Source organism: Saimiri boliviensis, chromosome 17, assembly GCF_048565385.1.
Source record: "Saimiri boliviensis isolate mSaiBol1 chromosome 17, mSaiBol1.pri, whole genome shotgun sequence".
NCBI lineage: Eukaryota > Metazoa > Chordata > Mammalia > Primates > Cebidae > Saimiri > Saimiri boliviensis.
In genome coordinates, this window is record NC_133465.1 from 29,859,865 (window position 1) to 29,876,924 (window position 17,060).

General features: G+C 41.0%; 1 protein-coding gene across 1 annotated transcript in view; it reads left to right on the forward strand.

Annotated features, from left to right (window-relative positions):
• The window catches only part of NUFIP2 (nuclear FMR1 interacting protein 2), a 37,774-nt gene that overhangs the window by 10,382 nt on the left and 10,332 nt on the right, over positions 1-17,060 (forward strand). The window contains exon 3 of the mRNA XM_003931446.4: positions 16,398-16,430. Coding sequence (XP_003931495.2) covers positions 16,398-16,430 — 33 coding nt within the window. The remainder of the gene's footprint in view (positions 1-16,397; positions 16,431-17,060) is intronic.

Genomic DNA, 17,060 nt, shown 5'->3' on the forward strand with positions numbered 1-17,060 from the left:
AGTTTTTTAAAAAATGTATTATATATTAGTCTGTACCAGGAGAGTTGGGTTTTTTGGTATTGTTTTCTGTGCCATGTGCCCTCTGGAGACTATACGAGAAATTGTTTACCAAAGTATTTTGTACTGATGATCGTTGTGTAAACCTGAGGATATCTGGTTGTGTTATGTTCTCTTACCACCTCCAGAAAAGTTGTGGGAGGCCAGGTGTGGTGGCTCATGCCTGTAATCCCAACACTGGGAGGTAGAGGTTGAGAGGATCACTTGAGCTCAGGAGTTCCCAGCCTGGGCAACGACATGTGGTCCCACCTACTTGGGAGGCCTTAGAAAGGAGGATCACTTGTGCCTGGGAGGCAAGTCTACAGTGAGCTATGATTGCACCACTGTACTCAATCCTGGACAGCAGAGACTCTGTCTCAAAAAAAAACAAAAAAACAAAAATGTGGTATATATTCCATTAGGTGGCATAAAATGACTAAACAATCACCTAGTGGAATATATCCCACATGTTTTTGTTTTTTTTGAGACAGGGTCTCTGAGTAGTTTTATGTACAATCTCCATTATGTGAATTGCGGGTTATTTTTAAATGGTAATGTTAACTTGTATTTACTCCGTATGTATTTTCCCTATCCATGGGCTAACTAAATATTAAATCAGTGGTATTTAGATGAGCTGAATACCCCTATATAGGTGCAGTTATATTTAGTTTTGCTGGTTTAAATGAAAAAATTTGCTTTAGGTAAAGTGCATCATCTTGAGTTTTATATTTGGACATGACTGGAGATTAATCAGATTGGCATCAATGTTTTCCCCCCCTAAACAATAAATAATGTTCAGTTCAGTTAGGTTCCAAAGTAGCAAGTTCTTTGAATTCCTGCCAAAGTTGATTGGTCCATTAGTGGTCTATTGGCCCACTCATTTTTCTTTACTTGAATTAAATTTGAAGGTCTTTGTAAGTGAAGGCCTTTTTTTTTTTTTTTTTTTTTAAATTAAAACTGTAGGCCGGGCGTGGTGGCTCAAGCCTGTAATCCCAGCACTTTGGGAGGCCGAGGCGGGTGGATCACGAGGTCGAGAGATCGAGACCATCCTGGTCAACATGGTGAAACCCCGTCTCTACCAAAAATACAAAAAATTAGCTGGGCATGGTGGCACGTACCTGTAATCCCAGCTACTCAGGAGGCTGAGGCAGGAGAATTGCCTGAACCCAGGAGGTGGAGGTTGCAGTGAGCCGAGATCGCGCCATTGCACTCCAGCCTGGGTAATGAGTGAAAACTCTGTCTCAAAAAAAAAAAAAAAAAAAAAAAAAAACTGTAAAAGAAGTAATAATCAGTTGGGCTTACTGGAATATCCTTTGGAACATCTGTGTTATCAGTGCTTTAGTCTTCAGATGTTCAGTAGTAATCTCTAAGTGAGTTGAAATTGCGCTTAAAATTGGAAGTTCTCTGCCTTTCTCCTGATTTCAAAAATAAGCCCTTCAGCAACTTAATTTGGAACTAGTGGGTAAGAGGGTGCATTATGTCACTTCTTTAGGAATGGTGCACTATGCATTTGTTTTGGTTTATATAAGGTGTTTTTGTTTGTTTTTTGAGACAGAGTCTCTCTCTGTCACCCAGGCTAGAGTGCAGTGGTGAGACTTTCACTCACGGCAACCTCTGCCTCCCAGGTTTAAGCAATTCTCCTTCCTCAGCCTCCTGAGTAGCTGGGATTACAGGAGTGCACCGCCCCCACCTCCCCCAGCTTAATTTTTGTATTTTTAATAAAGGCAGTGTTTCACCGTGTTGGCCAGGCTGGTCTCGAACTCCTGACTTTGTGATCTGCCCACTTTGGCCTGCCAAAGTGTTGGGATTATAGGCGTGAACCACTGCACGCCCAGCAAAGAAACGTGTTTGTTTGACTCAATGTTGTGGTGGCTGGGAAGTCCAAGGGCATGGTGGCAGCTTCTGGCAAGGGCTATTTTAATACAGGAAGTTTTTAGATTACAGTTACTTGGAACCTTAAACATACTATGTATTTTTAAAAATTTGAGTGTTAAGTACAACTGAGGGTATGAAGTAAAGATACAAAAGCATAAAAAGGGGGATTTGTGTGGATTCTAATTCTTGGGATTTTTCTTTTAGACTTTTTTTTTTTTTTGAGAGGGTCTTTTTTATTTAAGAGACAGTCTCTCACTCTGTCGCCAAGGCTGGAGTGCAGTGACGCTTTCATAACTCATTGCAGCCTGGAACTGGGCTCAAGCTTTCCTCCCTCCTCAGCCTCCTGAGTAGCTAGTACTACAGGTGTGTGCCATCATGCCTGGCCTCTTTTGATATGTGTTAACATTATTAACTTTTCTTTCTTTTTTTTTTTTTTTTTTTTTTTTTGAGACAGGGTCTTGAGGCTGGAGTGCGGTGGTGTGGTCATAGCTCACTGTAGCCTTGAATTCCTGGGCTCAAGTGATCCTCCTGCCTCAGCCTCCTGAGTAGCTGGTACCACAGGTGTGCACCGAAATGCCTGGCTAATTTTTGTATTTTTTAAAAATAGTAATGGTGTCTCAGTATTTTACTTAGGCTGGTCTCGAACTCCTGGCCTGAAGGGATCCTCCTGCCTCAGCCTCCCAAAGTGCTAGGATTACAGGTGTGGGCCACCATGCCTGTCCTAACTTTTTTTTTTGTTTGTTTGAGACAGAGTTTCGCTCTTGTTACCCAGGCTGGAGTGCAATGGTGCAGTCTCGGCTCACCGCAACCTCTGCCTCCTGGGTTCAGGCAATTCTCCTGCCTCAGCTGGGATTACAGGCATGCACCACCATGCCCAGCTAATTTTTTTGTATTAGTAGAGATGGGGTTTCACCATGTTGACCAGGATGGTCTCGATCTCTTGACCTCGTGATCCACCTGCCTTGGCTTCCCAAAGTGATGGGATTACAGGCTTGAGCCACTGCGCCCGGCGCCCGTCCTAACTTTTTTTTCTTCCTTTCTTTCCTTCCTTCCTCCCTTTTCCTCCCTTTCCCTCCCCTCGCCTTTCTCTTTTCTTTTCTTTTTGACAGAGTCTTGCTCTGCCACCCAGGCTAGGGTGCAGTGGTGCGGTTTCGGGTCACTGTAATGTCTGCCTCTTGGGTTCAAGTGTATTTTTAGTAGAGTGGGTTTTGCCATGTTGGCCAGGCTGGTCTTGAACGCATGACCTCAAGTGATGCGCCCATTGCTGCCTCCGAAAGTGCTGGGATTACAGTTATAAGCCACTGTGCCTGGCCTAATTTTCGTATTTTCAGTAGAGACGGGGTTTTACCATGTTGGCTGCTCTTGTCACAAACTCCTGACCTGAAGTGATCTGCCCACCTCGGCCTCCCAAAGCTCTGGGATTACAGGCGTGAGGCGCCACACCTGGCTGTGATGGCGCTTTTTTAAGAGACTATCTTACCTTGTGACTCAGGCTGGAATGCGGTAGTGCAGTCCTAGCTCACTGAACCCTTGAACTCTTGGGCTTAAGGAATCCCTCCAACTCAGCCTCCTGAGTAGCTGGGACTGTAGGTACGTACCACCACCCATGTTATCTGGCCTGATCTGGAATTCCTGCCCTTAAGCCATCCTTCTGCCTCAGACTCCTCAAGTTTTGGGATTACAGGCATGAGCCACCATGCATGACTAATGATGGCTCTTGGTATATGTAAGTGGGACATACAGCTGTGCCTCCTTCAGTTATCTCAGTGCTTAGCAAGACTCTGACTCTCTTTGACTTGACTTCAAAAACTTTGAACACTAGGTCTTAACTTTTTGAGATAAACTTGATTTTGAAATGGTTGAAAGTCATTTGAAGACAAGTCTTTTGAAATAAGAATAATTGGGCCAGGCGTGGTGGCTCATGCTTGTAATCCAAGCACTTTGGAGGCCAAGGCAGGCGGATCACCTGAGGTCGGGAGTTCAAGACCAGCCTGACCAATATGATGAAGCCCCGTCTTTTAAAAAAAAAAAAAAAAAAGAAAGAAAGAAGAATAATTGATATGAGTTGTATGTTTAGTCAAAGTACTAATTTAAATTGGGTTGATCTGTTTTGCATGGCTATTACCGCACTGGAGGATATGAAGCATTTGAAATGCTGACATTTTGGACTATTCACTTAAAAATAGGCTGGGGGCCAGGCATGGCTCACAACTGTAATCCCAGAACTTTTGGGAGGCCAAGGCGAGTGGATCACCTGAGGTCAGGAGTTTGAGACTAACCTAGGAGACAGGGCAAGACTTCATCTTAAAAAAAAAAAAAAAAAAAAAGGCCGGGCACAGTGGCTCACCCCTGTAATCTCAGGACTTCGGGAGGCCAAGGTGGGCGGATCACTCCAGGTCAGGAGTTCAAGACCAGCCTGCCCAACATGGTGAAACCCTGTCTTCAAAACAAAACAGAAAAACAAAAATAAAAGTGGTCTGTGGCTCCTTCCTGTAATCCTAGCGTTTTGGAAGGCTGAGGCAGGAGGATTGCTTGAGCCCAGGAGTTTGAGATCAGCCTGGGTAACATAGCAAGTCCCAATCTCTACAAAAAAATTTTAAGCATTAGCTGGTTATTGTAGCATGTGGAGGCTGAGATGGAGAGGGTATCATCAAGCTTGAGAGGTCAAGGCTGCAGTGAGCCATAATCATGCTGCTGGATTCAAGTTTGTGCAACAGAGTGAGAACCTATCTCAAAAGCAAAAAACTGAGTTGGTGTTAAGCAGTTGCTTACAGATCTGTGTTGAAGTAGATTAATATGGCACCAATTTGGTTAGACTGGAAGCCATTTTTCTGGTGACTAGAAGATAGTACAGGCAGTGGTATAATAATAAAGACCTTGTGCTTTGTGTTTTCAACCATGTAAATGATCTGAATTTTAAAAAAATAGTTTATTTTCTAAAGTTTTTAGACAGGGAAGGGGCATAAGGGAACACATGAGATTACATCAAGATTTGGGAAACAGGATATAAAGAGACAAATTAAGATTAATTCATAAAATTGACAGGGACTAGGTTTACAGTTTGGACATTGGTTTACAGAAGGATTTGTATATTAAATTTTCTCTTCTAAACAATGCGAATAAGTTCATGTTTACTGCATTATTGCAGTTGCTTCATGAATGCCTGTGACGTCACAGCTGTCTGTCTAATAATCTTATTAATGTGCACTTGCAAATTTGACAGTTTTAAGAAGATTCGCTTTGGTTTTAGCCCTGGTTGTATTCCTTTCATTTGGAAAGGATCCCTGTTTATGGGGATATAATAATGTGTGACATATACAAATGAATATAACAAATAATTCCTGATATGGTATAAGGTCCCCATTCTCCCAGTGAGAGAACTCATACTGGCTGTTTAGCACCCATACTGGATGCTTGATGTCTCATTATGTCTGCTTTATGAATACAGTAATAATAAATTCACTTTGATATTGGTCTGAAAGGTCACTTGTAAGGAATTTATGGAACTTACAATTTAACTTGCAGATTTCACTAGCTTAAGTCATAAGTGAGAGGGAAATAACCATCTATCTATGCTGTAAGAAGAGCAGACTATTATTATTAAAATGGTAGTAGCAAAAGCAGAACTTGTTTTACTGTCATAGTAGTAGCAGTTTCATTCCAAGCAACTTGAATTTTATATTTTACTCTTGTAAAGTACACGGGATTAGAAGAAGTAGAGTAGTAAAAAAGAGAAAAATTACAAAAACAAGTTCTGAGTTTCTATTTAGGGGTAGTCTGGATAATTATGCTTATCCTGGTTTGTTGTAGCTTAAGAGAAGAATTTATTAAGGGCCTGCTGAAAAGGTAGTGGCTTATTTTTTTTTTCCCCTTATCTCAAAAGGTATCAAGGTCACTACCTTCTAAGTACCTTAATTTAGAATTACTTAAAAATATACTATATTTCTTTTTTTTACTTTCTTTCTTTTTCTTTTCTTTTTTTTTTTAGGCAGAGTTTTAGTCTTGTTGCCCAGGCTGGAGTGCAATGGCCCAATCTTAGCTCACTGCAACCTCTGCCTCCTGGGTTCAAGTGATTCTCCTGCCTCAGTCTCCTGAGTAGCTGGGATTACAGGCATGCACCACCACACTCAACTAATTTTGTGTTTTTATTAGAGGCAGGGTTTCACTGTGTTGGTCAGGCTTGTCTCAAACTCCTGACCTCAGGTAATCTGACTACGTTGGCCTCCCAAAGTGCTGAGATTACAGACGTGAGCCACTGCACGCCTGGCCTGAAAACATGCTATATTTCTTTCTGGGTATTGTCAAACTGAATAAAATAAAAGGTGGTAGAAATTTCTGACAATCTTTGTAAACAATATGCAAGTATGGTAGACTGGTTGAGAAAAAGGAAATCAGAATAGCAGCAAAACATGGTGTAATAGCCTGTAATTATCCAAAAGATGGGCAAATCTGAATTAGAAGAGGAAAAGCAGAATTCTGATTTACCGTGTCACCACCCTTGCCAAATTTTACAGGATTTTACCTAAAATGCTTAATGAAGGATTGGAAGGCATGATTAGTGATCAGTTGATTTGGGGGTTCTCAGTTGTGGGAGTCAGTTTGTTTGGCATTATATTTGATGTATTCTCTATTATCTGGGGGAACCATTTAATTTAGATGTTATTTTTTAAAAGATGTTCTAGGTCCAGGCATGGTGGCTCATACCTGTAATATCAGCACTTTGGGAGGCGGAGGTGGGCGGATCACCTGAGGTCAGGCGTTCGAGACCAGCCTGGCCAGTGTGGTGTGAAACCCTTCCTCTACTAAAAATATAAAAATGAGCCAGGTGTGGTGGTTCATGCCTGTGGTCCCAGCTACTCCAGAGGCTTAGGCAGGAAAATCTCTTGAACCTGGAAGGCAGAGGTTTGCAGTCAAACGAGATTGTGTTGCTGCACTCCAGGCCTTGGCATCAGAGCAGGACTCCATCTCAAAAAAACAAACAGATGTTCTTTTAGCTGAGACAATAGTATCATTCAATTTTAAATGCAAAAAATAAGCTTCAAGTCGGCTTTAGCCCTATTAGCTTCAGTCTTTTTCCTTGAGGGATTTAATAATTAAATGCTGTATCTGTTTGGTTTGACCATATAAAATTGCTGTTTTTGTAGGTCAAAAGAATTTGAGTGTGAGCAATGCCAAATGGGTCTACCTAGTACTGTTTACAGTTATGTTATTACTTCCTGGATGATTTATGAATAGTATTTATTCAAATCAGTATGTACTTATTAAAGCACTGTGGAAGCAGTAGTGTTAAATAGATGAAAGGTGAGGGTTTATGTTACTAAGAAACTTGGTCTAATAGGGAAACATATATGGAAAGAAATACATTACTATTGTTGGCTGGGCACAGTGGCTCACACCTATAATCAAAGCACTTTGGGAGGCCAAGGAGGGCGTATCATTTGGGGTTAGGAGTTAGAGACCAGCCTGGGCAACATGGTGAAACCTCCATCTCTCCTAAAAATATATATATATACAAAAATTAGGCCGGGCACGGTGGCTCACGCCTGTAATCCCAACACTTTGGGAGGCTGAGGCGTACAGATCACCTGAAGTTGTCGGGAGTTTGAGACCAGCTTGACCAACATAGAGAAACCCCGTCTCTGCTAAAAATACAAAATTAGACGGACGTGGTGGCACATTCCTGTAATTCCAACTACTTTGGGAGGCTGAGGCAGGAGAATCACTTGAACTTGGGAGGCAGAGATTGCTGTGAGCTAAGGTTGTGCCAAATGCAGTTGGAACTCCTAAGGCGGGGGCAGGGTGAGGGAAGAGTAGTCAGGATTCCAAAAAGAAGTGAACATTAGACTGTTTATTGTGCAAGGAGAGTAAGGTTACCTTAGGTGGAGGAAATCAGTGTTTGAAGGTTGCCAGCCATTCCTTTTGTTTAAAGGAAGGTGAATGGTACAAGTTTAAAGTCCTTTAACTTAGTCATCTAATTTGTCTCTTGATGTACTAGCTACTGTGTCAAGTGCTAGGAGACACAAATTCAGTTTCACAGTGCTACTAGCTTTTTCTGTAGGCAGTGAGAATCCCTTGAAAAGTTTTGAGCCGTGTGGTCACTTTCAGGTTCTATTTTTAAAGAGAAAGAATGGTTAGCCAGGTTGTAGAAGTCAGAAAATGAGGCCTGAGTAATGGCAAAAGAGGCCAGTTAAAAAGCAACTATATAAATGTTCATAAGATACTACTACCTGAGCCAGGGCAGTGACATTGGGTTAGAGAAAAAGAGATGACTAAAAAGTTGAAAGTGTCTTACCGTTGGTTAAGATTTACCAGACTTGAACATTGCTTCTGTAAATTCCTTAGTTTGAATTTCGTTGACTGTTCCCACTCTTATATCCTATACCCTCACTATAACCCTTCTGGGTCATTCTCTGTTTCTCAGATGTTTTTCCTTGAGTTCCCTTTTCATGTTACATCAGTTTTCCTGGGTAATCTTATCTAGTTCTGTTAGCATGTATACTAGGCTTAAGACTTAAAAGGCTGGGTGCAGTGGCTCATGCCTGTAATCCCAGCACTTTGGGAGACCGAAGTGGGTAGATCACCTGAGGTCAGGAGTTCGAGACCAGCCTGGCCAACACTGTGAAACCCCATATCTACAAAAATAGAAAAAGCTAGCTGGGTGTGGTGGCACATGCCTGTAATCTCAGCTACTTGGGAGGCTGAGGCAGGAGAATTGCTTAAACCTGGGAGTTGGAGGTTGCAGTGAGCTGAGATTGCACTCCAGCCTGGGCAACAAGAGTGAAACTCCATCTCAAAGAAAAAAAACCTAGTTCAGACCGTACCTATATTCAATATCACCACTGCAGTTCTGTGTATATAAAACTGAATTCATTCTCTTGCAAAACCTTTTTCTTTCCTGCCCTTAGTGAATTAGCATTAACCCAATTTTTTGTCATTAGATTATGTGGGCCATTTCTCTAAGATCTCCATTTTTTTTTTCTATGTCTGATATTGTCTTTGTTTCTTGACTTAATAATTAACATTTATTGGAGACTATATTGTCACTTCATCTGTTCTCTTCATTGCCTGGAAGAATCATCAGTATTTAGTACAATAACCTTAGATTTCTTCAGTGGCTTCCCTTCATCTATGTGATTAAATAGCAAACTTTATTTCATATGTAGCTTTTTACTCTGTCCCCTGAGTAATTTTCTTTCTCTAAATCTCTCATTCTTGGTGACTTTCAGCCTTACTGAATTACTTGTGGCCACTAAAGCATGTTCAGTAGTAAACTTACTGTATGAAGAGCCAGATACTAAATATTTTAGGCTTTGTGAACTATAGGGTCTTTGCTGCAACCACGCCATACTTGGTTCTGCATTGTAGCTCAAAAGCAGTCATAGATGGTACATACACTGTGGGTGTGGCTGCATTCCATTAAAACTTTTCTTTTTTTTTTTTTTTTTGAGACGGAGTTTCACTCTTGTTACCCAGGCTGGAGTGCAATGGCGCGATCTCGGCTCACCGCAACCTCCGCCTCCTGGGTTCAGGCAATTCTCCTGCCTCAGCCTCCTGAGTAGCTGGGATTATAGGCACGCGCCACCACGCCCAGCTAATTTTTTGTATTTTTAGTAGAGACGGGGTTTCACCATGTTGACCAGGATGGTCTCGATCTCTTGACCTCGTGATCCACCCGCCTCGGCCTCCCAAAGTGCTGGGATTACAGGCTTGAGCCACCGTGCCCGGCTAAAACTTTTCTTTTTTAAAAGACTCACTTTATTGCCCAGGCTGGAGTACAGTGGCATGATTATAGGTCACTGTCTCCTTGAATTCCTGGACTCAAGCAATCCTCTTGCCTCAGCCTCTTGAGTAGCTGAGACTATAGGCATGTACTGTTATCACACCCAGCTAGTTTTTAGATGTTTTGTAGACACAGGGTCTCACCATCTGCTAAGGCTGGGCTCAAGTGATCCTCCTGCCTCTGCCTCCCAAAGTGCTGTGATTATAGGCGTGAACCTCCACACCTGGTCTCCATTAAAACTTTATCTGCAAAAACAGACGGTGGATAGTAAGCCTTTGTTGATCCCTGCTAAAACACACCTTGTTAAGGCACACACCTACCACCAGCCTTTGTTCATTGTTAATGCTCCTACTGATAACCAACCCTCCCAATGAAGTTGCTTGCTAGAAAAAGCTTACAGAGGGCAGACTCTTTTTGGTTTTCCATCTATATCCTGAGCATGGTAAGTAGTACTTACTATTTTTTTTAATCAACTTGGAATTGAGAACTTGTGAATAACTGGACATTTCACTATAGGAAGCATTGTCATAGGTATTACACAAGCAGATATAGAAAGTCTGCCCTAGAAAATTTAACATGAATTCGAGTGGCATAGATAAATATAAGTTTTGATATTATTGGTGGTGTTTAAAATACAGAATTTTTTTTTTTTTTTTTTTTTTTGAGATGGAGTTTCGCTCTTGTTACCCAGGCTGGAGTGCAATGGCGCGATCTCGGCTCACCGCAACCTCCGCCTCCTGGGTTCAGGCAATTCTCCTGCCTCAGCCTCCTGAGTAGCTGGGATTACAGGCACGTGCCACCATGCCCAGCTAATTTTTTGTATTTTTAGTAGAGACGGGCTTTCACCATGTTGACCAGGATGGTCTTGATCTCTCGACGTCATGATCCACCCGCCTCGGCCTCCCAAAGTGCTGGGATTACAAGCTTGAGCCACCGCGCCCGGCCTTAAAATACAGAATTTTAACAAAATTGCCTACTTGGATATATCTTAAGAGTAAAAATTTTTACTTAGGTTTTATGAGGTCTGTCCCTATGGGTATTTTTCAATAAATATTTGCATAATTAGATGCTATGATAACTCTTCAAAAAGAGCTGGCAAGTTTGTGTGTGTGTGTGTGTGTGTATGAGTGTTTGTGTGTGTAGAGAGAACAGATTTAAAAGATCAAGGCTGGGCATGGTGGCTCACACCTGTAATCCCAGCACTTTGGGAGGTCAAGGTGGGTGGATCACCTGAGGTTAGGAGTTTGAGACCAGCCTGGCCAATACGGTGGAGCCCGTCTTTACTAAAAATACAATAATTGGACGGTGTGGTAGCTCACACCTGAAATCCCAACACTTTGGGAGGCTGAGGCAGATGGATCATAAGGTCAGGAGTTTGAGACCAGCCTGGCCAATATGGTGAAATCCCATCTCTACTAAAACCAAAAAAATTAGCCAGACATGGTGGCACCCTGTACCTGTAGTCCTAACTGCACAGGAGGCTGAGGCAGAAGAATTGCTTGATTCTGGGAGGCAGAGGTTGCAGTGACCCGAGATCACACCATCGCACTCCAGTCTGGGCGACAGCAGGACTGTCTCCAAAAAAAAAAAAAAAAAAAAAATGTTAGCTGGGCATGGTTGCATGCACCTGTAATCCCTGCTATTTGGGAGGCTGAGGCAAGAGAATCGCTTGAACCCGGGAGGCAGAGTTTGCGGTGAGCTGAGATCGTGCCACTGCTCCAGCCTGGGTGACAGAGCGAGACTCCATCTCAAAAAAAAAAAAAAAAAAAAAAAGAAAAAGAAAAATCAACTACTGAGGTTGAATACCCCAAAATGTGAAAATCTAAGATCCAAAATTTTTAAATACTGACATGTTACTCAAAAAGGAAATGTTCCTTGTCTGATGGTGTAATGGAAACATTCCAAAATCGAAAACACTTCTCATCCCAAGCATTTCAGATAAGGGATACTCAACTTGCATGTGTATGATGATTTTGTATAGTTGAAATTGCCGCCTTTATACTATTAACTTGTTCTGTTTCCCAGAATAGTCAAAACATTAAATTATACAAACGAACACATTTCTTACTCAAAATCTGAGTTGAGACTTTTGTAATTTAAGAGGACAAAATGTAATGTCAGCTCTTTCCTATGTGTTCGATCCATGATGTCGTTTCTTGTTAGTTTTGTTAAGGTTAAGCATAGCATCATGCAAATGCTGTTTGATTCATTTTTGCTTTCTGATCCTAACCCTGTTTGAGTTTTGTGGAAACTTACAAATTTTGATCAAGGAAATGAAGTTGATAGTAGTCAAAGAAATAATTAATATTAAGTAACAGGAAAGGAAATTCCATTCACTTCTTAGTTCAGCATTTTGGATTATGCTGATTTCTTTCTTTCTTTCTTTTTTTTTTTTTTTGAGGCAGAGTCTCACTCTGTTGCCCGGGCTGACATAAGTTTCGAGTTTCTCTTTAGGGATAGTCTGGATATATGCTTACCCTGGTTTGTTTTAGCTTCAGAGAAGAGTTCATTAAGGGGCCTACTGAAAAGGGTAGTGACTTCTAAGTACCTTAATTGAGAATTACTTCAAAACATGCTATATTTCCTTCCCTTCCTTCCATCCCACCCTTCCTGTCATGTCTTGTCTTGGCAGTTTCAGTCTTGTTGCCCAGGCTGGAGTGCAACGGCCCCACCTCGGCTCGCTGCAACCTCTGCCTCCTGGGTTCAATGTTCTCCTGCCTCAGCCTCCCAAGTAGCTGGGATTACAGGTGTACACCACAACACCTGGCTAATTTTTGTATATTTAGTAGAGGTGTGGTTTCACGATGTTGTCAGGCTGGTCTCAAGCTCCTGACCTTGTAATCACCCACCTCAGCCTCCCAAAGTGCTGGGATTACAGGCATGAACCACTGTGCCCGGCCTATGCTGATTTATTTCTTGGTTAGAAGCTAGACTTGCTTCATGGCTAGTTTTACAACTACATCATACATCCCTATTTCTATTTCTATTTGATAATTCATTACTCTAGAGCTCACATTTAAGGGTAATTAAAGTTTTCTTACCATAAATCATTTAAAAATGTATAATATTTGAGTAAAACCTTAAGCTGAGGTAAAGAAGTATCTTCAACTTGTTAAAGAAATTGGTTGTTTGGCCAGGTGTGGTGGCTTACGCCTGTAATCCTAACACTTTGGGAGGCGAGTTAGGTGGATCACCTGAGGTCAGGAGTTGCCTGGCCATCATGGTGAAACCCCATCTTTAAAAAAAAAAGAAATATTGGATGTTTGCAATTAGTTGTTTTGTCTTCTGTATTCGAAAATGTGTATGTTTGCTTTATTTTTAAAGCAGTGTTGTTGTTACTGTGACTGCAGTGTATTCTCAAAAAGGCGGGGAAAGTAGAGGGACAGGTTGAGTTTCCAGTGAGGAAGAAAAAAGAAAATGTTACTCATAGGTGGGCTAACATGAAAGATCTGATTAACTTCTTTCTTTTCTTTTTGATTTATTTTTTAATAGTAGAGACAAGATCTCCCTGTGTTGCTCAGGCTGGTCCCTCAAGTGATCTTCCTGCCTTGGCATCCCAAAGTACTGGGATGACAGGTGTGAGCCACCACACCCTGCCAATTTTTTTTTTTCTCAACAAACAACTAAATACAGATTTATCTTTACAGTAGACAAAATGAGTATCAAGTAATTACTATATACAAAATTCCTCAGGAATTTATTTGCTGCGAAATGTGAAATTTTTGTGCTTTCACTAAAATAAAATATTTGTTGGATCAATTTTTTTGCAGTAGGTCGATCAAGACGACTTACATTTGGAGTTGTTAAAATAGGCCATTCTGGGATCCAGAAATTTGTAAGATTAAAATAAAGACCTTTTAACTATTCCTTATTGTTTGAAACTAATGGAATAAGAAATTATTTTGGAGTATAACTGTGATTTCTGTGACTAGAATTCCCGAGTGTCATCTTTTTTTTTTTTCCTTCCAGATTAGATTGATTATAGTTCTTTTCCCTTCTGAAACCTCAGGAGAAAGGGAATTTTCCTGCCTTTCTCTGGATGGATGTCTACATAGAGATTTGATGGCCATACCATACAACTAAGCTTGGACAATTGGCAGTTGTTCTGGGAATCACTATGATATCTTGAATAGTATTTTATCTGGATAATTACCTTGTTCATCCAGAATTAGTCATCGATCCAAATATCCAGATCTGACAAATTTTCAAAAAGCTGAGAGTACTGCAGAAAATATTTTTTTAAATTGCCAGGCTTGGTGGCTCACGCCTATAATCCCAGCACTTTGGGAAGCTGAGGTAGGAGGATTGCTTGAGCCCAAGAGTTAAGGACCAGCCTGAGCAACATAGCAAGACCCCATCTCTACAAATGGCACAGTTTTGATTTTTGCTGGAGGAGTGAGGAGAGTTTGTGTGTGATTCTACCATTCCCTGCCCCTATCCATACACATATAATAAGAAAATCATAATTTTAGATTTGTATCTTATTTTAGTCCTTCAAAGGGATTATTTGTGCCTTAACTGTAACCCAAGTCCAGATGTATCCCATCTTAATGAATTTCGGTTTTATTTTTCTTTAATTATAATTGGTTGCTGTTACATTGGAATGTAGTCACACATACTAGTTAAACGGGTTAAAATTAACTTTTGTCCTTTCAGAATAATAGTTTTATTACCACAGAAAGACTGCCTATCCTTAACATTTGTTATAGTTCATTCCTAAGTGGTTTGTTTTAATCTCCAGGTAGAATATTTCCTTTGAAGGTCCAATTCTTTGGTTCTTTTGTAATAGTCAACTACTGTTGACTGTATATATCCCCCTGAAGCCGTCATGTATCACAGGTAGAGTTTTTAACTGCATTTCTCTGTGTATGTCACTACAGTTTGGACATGTACATAGTTTTCTTAATTGTAAGATGCTAAACTAAGCACATTGTAGACATTTTAAATGGAATTGGAACGAATGAGGATTGTGCGCCATGAATAATGGGTGTGGATTGGCATTTTGTCCTTACAGGTTAAAATAAGAGGTGTGGTTTAGAGGTGAGAACCACTTGCCTGAATGGTTAAACTAAATCAATTTTAATTAGTTAAATTTGACGAATGCTTTGTTCAAAAAATTTGGGTACCTCCTTGAGGAGTCAATGGATAACCAAGAAATACTTGGTGGTTTTTTTATTTGTTTGGTTTTTGTATTTTGAGTCCTGAGTAGCTGGGAATACAGGCACATGCCACCATGCCTGGCTAATTTTTTGTATTTTTAGTAGAGATGGGGTTTCACTGTGTTAGCCAGAGTGGTCTTGATTTTCTGACATCATGATCTGGCCCGTAGCCTCCCAAAGTGCTGGGATTACAGGCACGAACCACCACGTCTGGCAGACTTTGGTGTTTTTTATTTATTTATTTATTTTTTAATTATTCTTTTTCTTCTTTTTTTTTAGTGATCCAGTAGCAACATTTTTGCTTTCGGTACTTAGTGTTTTAAAATCATGATAAGCTGTTATGAGAAGTATTTTATTGGTAGTATGCTTCTTGCATGTCTTTGCAATTTGTAAAGACAAAATTATTCTGGCAGTTTGATTTCAGGTAATAATAATCTAGACGAGGCCGGGCGCGGTGGCTCAAGCCTGTAATCCCAGCACTTTGGGAGGCCGAGGCGGGTGGATCACGAGGTCGAGAGATCGAGACCATCCTGGTCAACATGGTGAAACCCCGTCTCTACTAAAGGTGCAAAAAATTAGCTGGGCATGGTGGCGTGTGCCTGTAATCCCAGCTACTTAGGAGGCTGAGGCAGGAGAATTGCCTGAGCCCAGGAGGCGGAGGTTGCGGTGAGCCGAGATCGCGCCATTGCACTCCAGCCTGGGTAACAAGAGCGAAACTCCGTCTCAAAAAAAAAAAAAAAAAAATAATAATAATAATAATAATAATAATCTAGACGACACTTAAGAATTAATAGGAGCGGCCGGGCGCGGTGGCTCAAGTCTGTAATCCCAGCACTTTGGGAGTCCGAGGCGGGTGGATCACGAGGTCAAGAGATCGAGACCATCCTGGTCAACATGGTGAAACCCCGTCTCTACTAAAAATATAAAAAAATAGTTGGGCATGGTGGCGCATGCCTGTAATCCCAGCTACTCAGGAGGCCAAGGCAGAATTGCCTGAACCCAGGAGGCGGAGGTGGCAGTGAGCCAAGATCGTGCCGTTGCACTCCGGCCTGGGTAGTAAGAGCAAAATTCCATCTCAAAAAAAAAAAAAAAAAGAATTATAGGAGCCAGGCTCACGCCTGTAATCCCAGCACTTGGTAAGGCTGAGGCAGGATTGCTTGAGGTCAAGTGTTTAAGATACCAGCCTAGGCAACAGACCCCTGTCTCTGCCCCCACAAAAAGAAAAAAAAATCTGTGTGTGATGGCATATGGCTGTAGTCCCAGGCACTTGAGAGGCTGAGGTGGGAGGATAGCTTGAGCCTGGGAGTTTCAGGCTGCAGTGAGCCATGTTTGTGTCATTTGTTCTGTTTCTTCAGGGAAAAAAAAAAAAAAAAAAATTAGAGGAAAATGTGAATGCTTTGTCTGAGCTTCATAGAATTTTGTCATTTTCAACCCTACCTCCAGTCTGGCAGTAATCAGTCTAGGATTTTTTAGATTTAAAATGAAAAGCATAGCTTCAGACTTTGCTCACCAAAACTTAGTATGTAATTCTCTTTCTTTCTTTGCAGAAATGGAATCTATTTGGAATTTGCAGAAGCAAGGTAAGAAAGATTAGATTACTTAAAATGTCACTAATCAGTCATCACTGGACATTATTTTTTGGTAGGATTAACAGATGGGTAGTAATTTACCAAATAGACTTTGTATTTTGAGTTATTTAATGACTGCAATCAAAAGGCACTAGTAGCTGGGTAGGGTGTCAAGGCCAAGGCCAGGAGGATTGCTGAAGTCCAGGAGTTCAAGACCAACCTGGGCAACATAGCCAGACCCTGTCTCTATTTTTTAAATTAAAAAATAATGTGATACTATTAAGAGGTGAATATGAAAAAGAAAAAACAGCAATAAAAAGACACTACCATAACATGACTGCTGAGGATGGGGCAATACTGTAAGTGAAAAGAATAGATGAAAGTCTCATTTACCTGCTAGATAAAGATAAGAATGATTGTTTTTTCCCCTCCTGGTTTTGAAAGTAAGACAAGCCATAAATGTTATTAATGTAGGAAACCAACATGAGTAAGTATTTCCACCTTTGGCTAGTCTTTCTCTGTATTTGTGTGGTACAACAACAAATAGCCTAAGAACTGAAATTCATAGTTCAGAAAAATATTACCTATTATAGGAGCCTTATCTGGGCTGGATATTCTCTGAAAAGATAGTTAGAAATTAAA